This window comes from Punica granatum, chromosome 8, assembly GCF_007655135.1.
Source record: "Punica granatum isolate Tunisia-2019 chromosome 8, ASM765513v2, whole genome shotgun sequence".
Taxonomy (NCBI): domain Eukaryota; kingdom Viridiplantae; phylum Streptophyta; class Magnoliopsida; order Myrtales; family Lythraceae; genus Punica; species Punica granatum.
In genome coordinates, this window is record NC_045134.1 from 7485405 (window position 1) to 7497010 (window position 11606).

The 11606-nt window shown below is 35.6% G+C and overlaps 2 protein-coding genes across 3 annotated transcripts; both read right to left on the reverse strand.

Annotated features, from left to right (window-relative positions):
• Nucleotides 1–943: 943 nt before the first annotated feature.
• LOC116188526 (FAD-dependent monooxygenase ptmM-like) lies at nt 944–3849 on the reverse strand. Of its 2 annotated transcripts, none has more exons than XM_031517948.1 (4): nt 3506–3849; nt 2952–3265; nt 2647–2857; nt 944–2567 (listed from the first exon to the last, which is right to left on the reverse strand). In XM_031517948.1, exons 1-4 carry the CDS (start codon nt 3734–3736, stop codon nt 2280–2282), a joined length of 1044 nt encoding a protein of 347 aa, XP_031373808.1. In that variant the 5' UTR covers nt 3737–3849; the 3' UTR covers nt 944–2279. The 2 variants fall into 2 exon arrangements, with proteins under 2 accessions (XP_031373808.1, XP_031373809.1); XM_031517949.1 differs by having other exon boundaries at nt 944–2582; nt 2678–2857; nt 3506–3846.
• Nucleotides 3850–4473: 624 nt separating this feature from the next.
• LOC116188523 (aurachin C monooxygenase/isomerase-like) lies at nt 4474–6577 on the reverse strand. Its single transcript, XM_031517944.1, has 4 exons — nt 6274–6577; nt 5652–5956; nt 5344–5554; nt 4474–5237 (listed from the first exon to the last, which is right to left on the reverse strand). Exons 1-4 carry the CDS (start codon nt 6517–6519, stop codon nt 4719–4721), a joined length of 1281 nt encoding a protein of 426 aa, XP_031373804.1. The 5' UTR covers nt 6520–6577; the 3' UTR covers nt 4474–4718.
• Nucleotides 6578–11606: the final 5029 nt, after the last annotated feature.

The window sequence follows — 11606 nt, forward strand, 5'->3', positions numbered from 1 at the left end:
TTGTGCAATCATGTCCCTGAAAATGTAGTAACGTCACTATTCAATCCAATTTTGCACGGAAGAATAACACTATGATGCATAGTGAAAATTTTCAAAATTTTCTTGATGCACCATGTTAAGTTTTCGAAATATGATGTACTGTAAAAATTATTTTCAAACTGTGATGCACAGTGTAATTTTTCATTATAATAATGGTTAGAAAAGTATGTGTGAGAATTTATTATTAAATTGAGGAAGAAATAAAAAAGTAATGACTTTATTGTTGAATTGTTAGAAAAGTAATGAGTAGTTGAAAGAATTTAATTTTAAAAATTTGAATTGAATAGTAGTTAAGAAAAAGTATTTGAGAGAATTTATTTTTATATTAAAAAATAAGATTAAAAAATAATGATTGCGCCGTTGAATTGAAGAAAAAGTAAAGTGAAGTATTACTAAACTACAACCAAAATTCACTCTTAGCGTGAATTTTTTTCTTTCACAAAATTTGAATTCGAGACTTACTTAAGGGAAAGAAATGTCGAATACTTGAACAATCCAAATTGATTCTAAGGTTCTCATTCTCTTTTGTGTTTACATAAACATTGGGGTTCAGAAGAAATGTAAATTTATGAGATTGATAAATTTCTTTATTCAAGCATGTCCATCGTTGTAAATTTCTCCATTCAAACATGATTTGTAAATTTCTTGGGTTTTTGTTCTATTTAAAACTGAAACTATCCTTTCTCTATTTTATGTGACTACCTAAAAATGACCGTTAACCAGCTTAAACAACTCATTACATATATTGGAAAATGACATGTATAAAATATCTCTCCTAAAATAGTTTACTTATATTTCTTTTTTTTTAAATTAAAACATTCTTAAAAACTTTGAGCAGAGACTAACAATCGCATCACCCACTCGAAGGTTCAAGTATTTGAAAAATATTCAATTGTCGCTTCACTTTTTAGTGATATAATTGTTTTCTTATTAAATGCATTAATATTTTAAAAAAATTATCCTATCAGTCACTCGATACGTTACATTACTTGAGTCACAAAAGTTACCACTAGCCGTTAAACTAGCGCTTTACATATTATGAGAACGCTAACAGTTTGGTCCCCAAAATGTTAAATAGCCAGTGGTTTGGTGTTCAAATAGTTTTTTCCCCCTCAAGCATGCCATCCAATTCCAATTTCGTCTAACATATAGGTTCTTGTTGTCACTGTCCGAGACAAATATTTGACAAGGATGCTAACATGGCAGTAATGGCGTCAAACAGGCCGCCACGTGGGAAATGAAATGCCGACATCCCACTTGATTGTTTTATCTGACGCCAAAACGACGTCGTTTAATGGGAGCATCCACTACTGCCGGCGACCTCGCCCCTAGGGGGAGGCGGTCGGCTGGGAAGGCCCCAGCCTGTCTCATCCCCCTCCTCTCACTCTGTCGGAAAACAGAGTGCGAGAGGAGGGGGAGAGACAGGCTCGGGGCTTGCCCAGCCAGCCACTTCCCCTCTGGCGAGATCGCCGGCGTCATCACTTGACATTGGAGATGGGGGAGGTGGCCGGCTGGGGAAGCCCCCAGCCTACCTCCTCTCCCTCTGTCCAAAAACAGAGTGTGAGAGGAAGGGGAGGAGACCATTTGGGCCTCGGGTGAGGTAGTCGGCTGGGGGATGCCCTAGCCTCCTCTCACACCCTGTTTCTCTGTCGAAAAACCAAGTGTGAGAGGAGGGGGAGGAGACAGGCTGGGGGCTTCCCCAGCCGGCCACATCCCCCTCGGGCGAGGTCGCCTGGGGCAGTCACTACCGCTGGCGACTTTGCCCAAGGGGGAGGTGGGCGGCTCGGGGACCCCGACCTATCTCCTCCCCTCCTCTCACACTCCATTTTGAGACAGAGTCCCTTAGAGCAGTTACAAACCTGGTTTGCGGGTTCTTCTCTCGACCATTGACTATTTCATTTTCGAGTTTCGATCTTTCTTTCTGATCCCTCTGTCTTCTCAGTCCCAGTCAATTATAAGCAATGTGCTTTGTAGGCTTTATGTGGGAATAATTGGAAGCAGCTTTGCTCTCTCCGATGCCCAGAACTCCTCACTCTTCGTGAAGATTCTTTATGTGGGCATGTTCTTCTGCTTAAGCTCCTCCCACTCCTTAGGACCCGACTTCCTTGGATCAAAGTTTTCGCCGTTGTCTAGAGGTAGTCCTTGCTTTAACCGCCCAAGTTTTCTCGAATGCAAGACCTTCTTTGAAGTTGCTTGAACCCCAACCTCCTGGTACTCCTCGAGACCCGACCTCAGATTCTCTAGTCCCCATTTCCCGAGGCAAAGTCCCAGCACTGCGTAATCCGATATCGACATGTTGGTGCTCGTGAGACCATGGGGAGTCGTAGGATAGGCTGCGTTTCCCATGAGAACCACATTGTCCCATAAAATCTTCTCCAGAGGGTCAGCGTCTTATATGACATTATGAAGGGATCGCTCGTTTCGTTCATGAGCCTCGCAAGCTCAGGGCGCCACACTTTCTCTGCTTCTTGGTGCATCTTCTCCATCATTTCTCGGTTTACCTTCATCGTCCATGGGTTCATCGGCAACTAATAAGAGATATCCTGTAAGTGAACATAATAGATTCATCAACTGAATGCGTACAATAAAGACTCGAGAATTTTCCACCTTCAGTTCTGGCTCAGGTTGATTGATGTACCATATCCAATTAAGCCGCTTGTTCAAGAGCTCATAAAGCACACTGTGAGTCCCGGAACTAAGATCAAAGTACAGACACTTCCCTAGATCAGGATAAGCCTTCTTGATTTCGATTATTGTTTCTGAATCCTCCTGTCCTGAGAAGTCGAGAACCCCTCTCCAAGCACAGTAACCTGAGTACCTGCAGAACATTATCAACTCGGGAGATAACGAAGAAACATTTCCTTTCCAATCATTTTCGAGGTTGAGAATCCACGAGTCAGACTATGGAGAACCTCAATTTAAGTTCGGGGAGGAAAGTCTGCCGGATGGAGGGGAGGCATCCGTCTGCTGCAACAAGCAAGTTCCCAGTTATCTCAACCGTATCGCCCTTATGGAGGACTTGGGCCTTCACACTGACCTCGGATCTGTCATTGTAGAGCGTGAAAGAGAGGAAGAGGTGGCCCCACTTTATGGTCTCCGGTGGTAAAGCAGGGTGCAGAAGGCCATGGAGATCAGCCCAGTGTGCTGCTCGGAAGCTGAAGTCCTCATCTCTCGTCAGGGTCCAACTCACCTTCTTCTCTGGATCTGTTGCTTCGTTCTGCAAAGTCTTGAAATGAAAAAACCGAAACATGTTTAAGTGCAAATCAAGACAAGCACCGAGCTCTTTATTAAGGCTCCGATCCTTCGCGGAGAAAGAGTGTATTATCTGTAGTGGTTCACTTTCTAATTTTCAATTGAACAGCGGTAAAAACATCTTCTGTTTGATCGGATACGCCTCAAAAGAACTGAGACTGACTGTAGCAGGAAACACGAAATAAACCTCCATAGTTTAAGAATAAGAGAGGACCTGATCAATGGATAGAGGAAGAGTGAGATGGTCCAGAAACTCGGGCTGACTGATCCACGGTTCGATAAACCGCCGGGCTGTGGGGTCAAGCCCAAGACCGGCTCCGGTGGGGCTCTTGTTTGGAGGCTCGCCAGACTTCTCCAGCACCACCGCCTCCCAGCCGGCGAGTAGGAGCGCGTGGGTGCACGACAGCCCCATGATGCTGCCCCCAACGATCACTGCTTTGGGCATCTACATCCCCTCCATTGCCTTTCCCGGACGACAGACGGTCCTCTGTTTCTATCAGCTAAAGACAAAGGAGCAAAAGGCATAGGAATTTTTGGGTACACGACAATGGAACCAACGAGAGGTGAAAGACCAGACATGTTACCAAGCTATGCTGACATAGCACCGGCATCATCATTACTCTATGAATGATGGAAAAGTTGCGATCTTTCCGGGTTCGATTCTTTTTCATTCTTTAGTACTGAACGTGGCCATGCCTTGCCGATAGACATGGCGCAATCGCGTCTGAGCTACAATTACAGTTTATCCTGGGTCTTAATCGGAATTCAACTGACTGGCTGCTATAGTCGGATGTCATTGGTTCAAGATTTTAACTGACTCCGCTTTCAACTGAGTTTTGGGCGGGCTTGGACTGTTGGACGGCATTCTAGGGTCTTTCCAAGTGCAGCACGCAAGGCTTGGTAAGGCACAGGGCCGAAAAACCTGCTGGCCCAGCCCTAGTGAATGCCATATCAAGTGCTTTCACTGGCCATACTGCACCTCGACTCTTCTGCTTACCGTAACGAAAATTACATGATCGTACTTTGACGCTTCGGAAATCCCCGAGACCCGAAAGATCCGAGAACTTATCTAATGATCTAACTATATTAGAGCTCCTGGGTAGGTGAGCATAAGCAAAATTTTTGCCGCATCAAAGAATCTATAGATCGTTGCTCCAGCATCTCAAACAGGTGGAACTCAACTCATGATGAAATCCTTGCCTCGACATCGATCAAAAGCAAAGAATTACATTCATTGTATATATATCGAGTTTATACATGACATCTTCAAATGATTGAAAGGTTCTCTATTCCAATTCCCCTGCAATCCAAATCAATACCGCAACAACTTATACGAGTCGCGTTGGCCTGAAAATGGAAGTAGATTGGATCGTGAAACCCGGGATTTGCTCAATGTTAAGGCTCCGACCAATGTACAGATGAGTTCATCAGAGAGAGCTTACTGCCCCCTTTCCTTGCAATGGAACATCACTTGTGAAAGGCACAGTCTTCGGCTCCAGCTCCTCACGCTCTTCCGAGCTAGCCCTGCATGGGTCGAATAATTTGTCACACCCAGGAACCTTCAAGCCCTGCTTGATCATCCCGACTCTCCTTGACTTGAGGACCTGCGCGGAAGTGACTGGTGACCTGATTGCCTGGTACTCACGGAGCGAGCACCGCAGGTTCCCAGGATACCTCCCCAGGCACCGGCCCAGCACCTCCGCATCTAGGATCGACATGTTGGTGCTCCGAGCACAGTGTGGGGTCGTGGGGTGGGCTGCATCCCCAACCAGCACAACATTGTCCCTGAATATCTGGTCTAGTGGGTCTGCGTCGTATATGACATTTATGAAAGGCTCCTCGGTTAGCTTTATGATCTCGACAAAGGCTGGGGGCCAAACTTTTTCCGCTTCTTGTTGCATCTTCCTGATCATGTCCTCTCTTACTTTCATCGTAACCGAAGTACCCTTTCATCACAAACAGATTGAGGTGATCAACTAGCCGAACTGAACTAAAAGAGTTTTAGTAGATTGAGTTCCATGGAAAAGATCTCAGGAATGGAAGAGGGACTACCTTCAGCTTGGGTTCAGGCTGATTGATATACCAGAGCCAGTTAATTCGTTTGTTCGGGATCTCAAATAAGGCGTTATGAGTTCCTGGTGCCAAGTCAAAGCACAAGCAGTTCCCGAGCCCAGGGTACGTTGCTCTGATCCATTTCATGTTTCCGGAATCTTCAATCCCGGAATAATCAAATACTCCTCTCCAAGCACAGTAACCTGAATACCTGTTTCAGGGAGAAAGCACATGAACAGCGTCGATTCCACGCTACTTCCCGACAGATTGTAGACCTTTTACCAAGCCGTAAACCTCCACATACCAACCTTAGTTTGAGGTCCGGAAGGAAACTCTGGCGTACTGAAGAGAGGCAACCATCAGCGGCAACAAGCAAATCCCCATTGACTTCGATGGTTTCTCCGCTATGAAGAACCTTGGCCTTAACCTTGACAGATTTCTTGTTGTTGGACACGGAGAAAGAGTGGAGAAGGTGGCCCCAGAGGAAGAGCACCTGTTGCGGAATCGAGTTATAGAGAAGGCCATGGAGGTCTGCCCAGTGGACTGCAATGTGGTTGAAGCGTTCATCTCTTGTGAGGATTTTGCTGATCTTCCCATCACTGATTGCTTGGTTCTGTATTGCATAAATAGAGGAGTGAAATTACATATCCCAATGGAAAAGCTCGGTTCAGTCGAGAGCAATCAACTCTTTAAAGAAAGAGTGGTGGAGAGCTCGTGTGTATGCCATACGATGTTCTTCGTGGTACGAGTAGATCAAATTAATGCAATGGTACATCGTAGGACGAAAAGTTGAGACCTCAGAGGGCAAAACTGATCACTTTGTCAGACTTCAGGGTGCAAATTTAAATTTCCGAAAAGGAAAAGAACAAATTATCCGCTGGTCAAGAAGATTGTCAAGCTGAGTAAGCGTAGACTGTGGAGAAGTTTTACCTGATGAACCGTCAGCGGCAAGCTTATATTATGAAGGCTGCCTGGTTTCTGGAGCCAAGATCCAATGATCCGCTGCGTGAGGGGGTCTATACCCACACCTGCCCCGGTGGGGCTGCCGGTCGGAGGCCTGCGCGACTTCTCAAGGACTATGACATCCCAGCCCGCCAAGGCAAGTGCGTGGGCACACGACACTCCTGCTATGCTCCCTCCCACCACCACTGCCCTCGGCTGCGGCTGCTTCATCATCACTTTCTTCTCTATCCTTCCTCTAATAATGGCTGAAAAACTTTTGCTGGGAGGAACTTGCAGTACATATATGTGGGGATAAGGACAAGTTGCTATAAAGTCACCGAGTAGATGACAAAAGGAAGACGTCCCATTGATCATTCATAGAAGGGGAGAAAGGGACATGTGAAAGACATAAAAGTTTTAGATTCGATTATTGTAATTTAGAAGTTCCAGTTCCAGTTCTTGTAATGAAATTACTCGTGCCACACCTTTTATTATCATTAATTTTATTTCTTTGTATTAAATTATGAGTCTCCCTTACAAGGGAAAAAAAATTGTGGTTAAGATGGGACTGTCAGGACTAAGGGTAGTTTTCTGGATCAATCGCACTATAAGTGGCTAAAGTAAAGTCGGACTAGAACTTGTTTGGCTCATATTTTTCAGTGTCATATAATTTCTTGAATTTAACCTTAAAATATCAGAATTCCCTGATATCATGTCATGAAATTTTTAATGGAACTTATGCATGACTTAATTAGGCATACTAGACATGTCTGAGCATCATTTCATGCATAAATCCCATACCAAGATTAGCTCTATGATCTTACAGCAGTTCCTGAAGCAAGGTGGCTGAACACCGTTAGAAGAGCTTGCGACTCCAAGAATTGTCAAATCTTCGGAGGAAAATCCCCCGTGAAGCTATATAATCCGAGATGAATCTCTTTGCGGATAGCCTGTGATTTTTCTGGAGAACATTGTGTGCATTTACAATCAGCTAAATGCACCTCCTTATCGACCAAGGACAGTCTATCGAGTCCTTTGACTACTTGGAGGTTCGGACAATAGCATATAATGATGTGCTTTACCTTCATCAAACCTGATAGATTATATATATCCAACGATCCACTGGATCAGAATTGCATTCTCAATAATTTTGCAAGACATAAAGTTATTATGTTTGGATTCAGAATTAAAGTTATTTTGATTTTAATTTTGATTTTGATTTTGATTGTGGAAAAGGACAAATGAAATGTGATTATAAATTTGACTTGGGATACATGTGTTTTTGTTATGTAGTGTGTTGGGTAAAAGTTAAAGTTAAAATTTTTGAATTGGAAAATGTGTATTTTTATTGTGTAGTGTGTTGAGTTAAAGTTAAAGTTAAAGTTAAAATCAATTGTCTTTGAATCCAAACGGGACATAATCAAAGCCATAATATATCACAGCGACGATACCAAAAATTTTAAAGATGATTACACGAGCATATATCTGATTATATCTTCACATATGGTATATGTAATGCTTCTTAATGTCTATAATGTGATATCTATATCCATATCTATTATCTATATGAAAGCAAGGTACAAGATGAGTTTGGTCAGATTGCCTCGATTATAAAATTATCAATAAAGTCATCTGAAATTATAGATTAGATAATATTTTATAGGTATTATATAAATTATATTTTTTTTCAAAAAACAAATCAGATTTGTATACTGGAAAAGGAAGATAAATTAGATTATATTTTATTTCGATTCCGTGGGCCCGATCAAGTCTTGGTTTCTTAATGGAATTTTCTAGATTTCTTAAATTTTATTTTTCAAAATTACTTTTAATAAAAAATAATTTTTTAATGATATCTCATCATAAAATTCGCTTTCTTGATTTGTTTAATTTTCATAATCCATATCAATATAGCAAGAATGTATTTAAAATAAATGAGAAAATTCTATTGTATATATAGATATTATATAATAATTTTGAATTTTTTAAAATAAAAATTAATATTTCATCACATAAATATTGACATCATAATAAATATATATCAGTATATATTCGTACGTAATATAAATATGTATAAATATATATGGTTATGCGTACAACCTTTAATATATAGTAAGAAAATGTTATATACGAATTATATGTTTTTAAAATATCTATTTTTAAAAAATAAATTAGATAATATTTCATAGATGAATATATGATATATTTTCTTTTTAAAATAAATTAGATTTGTTCACTGAAAAGAGGAAAATAAATCAAATTATATTTTATCTAGATTATGTACGATATTATAAATAGAGATTATCATACACATAAACATGAGCTTATTGAACTCTTAAAGAATATGGTTACAATTAGATCGAACTCTCTAAACTATGTTTATCTCTGATGCATGTTAGTTGATTAAATTTATACTTTGCTTCTTTCTCTCATTTTTATCGAAAATTTTTTATTTTTTTATTTTTTTATTTTTCCTCATATTCTTTCTCAAGATTGGTAATTTGAGTTTCATCTCTTAAAAGGTATTTCTACCCCTAAACACAAACTCTTAAAAAGTAAGTTCGTCTACCACTAAAAGGGAAGATTATTTGTTTATTATTCATTTTCTTTCATTTATGATTCGCGATAGTACACTAACCTGAAAAAAAAATTATAATTAAAATTTAAAAAGAAAAATTCATTCAAGAATCAAAAATGAAAATAAAATAGTAAAATAAACAAACAACTTTCGTATTAAGTGGTACATGAACTTACTCTCGTAGATCTTGTATATAGGGGTAGCCTTTCGAGAGATGAACCTCACATCACCAATCATGAGAAATGATATGAGAAAAAAAAGCAAAAATTAAATAAAAATAAAAATGAAAATTACGATAAAAATGAGATAAAAAATCAAACTATAAAGTTAATCAACTCACTTGCATCTGTGGATATACATGTGTTTCGAGAGCTCACATTTAGTTATAAATATATTATTTGAGAGCTGAATAGACCCATGCATATTTGTGTGATAATTCTTATTTCTAACAATCATACAAAATTAGATAAAATATAATATGATATGTTTTCCTATTTTAGAGAAAAAAATTGATTTATTTTTTGAAAAGAAAGTATGATTCTCATATATATCTAAATATTATCTAATCCATTTTTTAAAAATGGATATCTATAAAAACATATAATTATATATATTTTCTTCATATATATACTTAAGTTTGTCCATATAACCATATCTTAACATATTTATATTATGTATAATATATATACTAATATATACTTATATTCATGTTAATATTGATGTGATGAAATATTAATTTTGAGTGTAAAAAATTCAAGATTATTAAATAATATCTATACATATAACAAAATCTTCTCATTTATTTCAAATACATTATGTTATATAAATGATTAAAATTAAAGAAATCAAGAAATATGATTTTATGATGACATATCTTTAAAAAATACTTTTATTAAAAATAAGTCCGAAAATAAAGATAAATAAATAAAATCTAGAAAACTCCTTTTAGAAAATATATGCTGACATATACCTATTTTGATGTTAAAATTGATGCGATGGAATATTAATTTTTATTTTAAAAAATTCAAGATTATTAAATAATATCTATACATATAATAAAATTTTCTCATTTATTTCAAATACATTATGTTATATAATTTATAAAGTTGAAGAAATAAATAAATCAGATTTTATGATGAGATATATTTAAAAAATAATTCTTATTAAAATAATTCAGAAAATAAAAAAATAAAAACCCAAAAAAATTCCTTTAAGAAAATGCTAGTATATACTGATTAAATTTCATTCAGAATATATGTATAATATATTAGTACGTATACTGCTAATATATGTACTTATTTCGATGTTAATATTTATGTGATGAACTATTAATTTTTATTTTAAAAAGTTCTGAATTATTAAATAATATCTCTATATATATATATATATAAGAAAATCCTCTCATTTATTTCAAATACATTATGTTGTATAAAAATTCTGAAAATTAAAGAAATAAAAAAATCAAATTTTATGATTAGATATCTTAAATATATATATTTTTATGAGGTGAGTCTTGTCAAATTGTCTCAAAACGCTTCATTTTTTAATGAAATATTCTTTATTTTTTGAGTTTTGAAAATTTTGAACTATCTTTTATTATAAATTAGCAAAAAAAATATTTTGAATGAAAGGCAATACGAATATTGTGAATGGAATTATCTAGGCTTTCATTTAATTATTTTTATTTAGGAATTATTTTTAATAAAAAATATTTTTTTATAGATACCTCATCATAAATTTCGATTTCTTGATTTCTTTAATTTTTATAATTTCTATAACATAATGCATTTGAAATAAATGGAAGGTTTTTATTATATGTATAGATATTATTTAATAATCTTGAATTTTGAAAATAAAAATCAGTACTTCATCACATAAATATTAACACCAAAATATGTATATATTCATACTTAATATAAATATATTAATAGATGGCCTCGGAACGCTCGATTTCTAAATGAAATTTAATAAATACATATTAGAATGTATTTTACGCAATGAGTTTTCTAGGGTTTTACTTATTTTTTATTTTTAGAATTATTTTTAATGAAAATATTTTAAAAAATATCTCATCGGAAAATCCGATTTCTTGAGTTCTTCAATTTTTATAATTTATATAACATAATTTATTTGAAATAAATGAGAAGATTTTATTATATGTATAGATATTATTTAATAACTTGACTTTTAAAAATAAAATTCAAAATTCATGACATCAATATTAACATGAAAATAAGTATATATTAGCGTATATTTTTTGAAAGGAGTTTTCTATGTTTTTATTTTTTTTATTTTAGGGCTTATTTTTTATAAAAAAATATTTTTTAAAAGATATCCCATCATAAAATTCGATTTCTTGGTTTCTTTAATTTTTATAATTCATATAACATAATGTATTTGAAGTAAATGAGAAGATTTTGTTATATGTATATATATTATTTAATAATTTTGAATTTTTCAAATAAAAATTTAAAATTTTATCACATAAGTATTAACATGAAAATAAGTATACATATTAGTATATATATTTATACATAATATAAATATATTAATATATGGTTACGTGGACAACCTTAGTATATCTAAGAAGAAAAAGTATATATAAATTATATATTTTTATATATATCTATTTTCAAAAAATAGATTAGGTAATATTTTATAGATATATAAAAATTATATTTTCTTTAAAAAAAGGACTTATTAACCAAAAAAGGAAAACAAATCAGATTATATTTTATCTATA

What these genes read in the sequence shown, in the direction of transcription:
- LOC116188526 (XM_031517948.1), bottom strand. Translation starts at nt 3,736, where the DNA reads ATGCCCAAAGCAGTGATCGTTGGGGGCAGCATCATGGGGCTGTCGTGC. An exon ending in TTCCTCTATCCATTGATCAG is followed by an intron (nt 3,266 to 3,505) that starts GTCCTCTCTTAT and finishes TTTCATTTCAAG; the next exon opens with ACTTTGCAGAACGAAGCAAC. An exon ending in AACCTGAGCCAGAACTGAAG is followed by an intron (nt 2,568 to 2,646) that starts GTGGAAAATTCT and finishes ATCTCTTATTAG; the next exon opens with TTGCCGATGAACCCATGGAC.
- LOC116188523 (XM_031517944.1), bottom strand. Translation starts at nt 6,519, where the DNA reads ATGATGAAGCAGCCGCAGCCGAGGGCAGTGGTGGTGGGAGGGAGCATA. An exon ending in CTTCCGGACCTCAAACTAAG is followed by an intron (nt 5,555 to 5,651) that starts GTTGGTATGTGG and finishes TCCCTGAAACAG; the next exon opens with GTATTCAGGTTACTGTGCTT. An exon ending in AGCCTGAACCCAAGCTGAAG is followed by an intron (nt 5,238 to 5,343) that starts GTAGTCCCTCTT and finishes TTGTGATGAAAG; the next exon opens with GGTACTTCGGTTACGATGAA.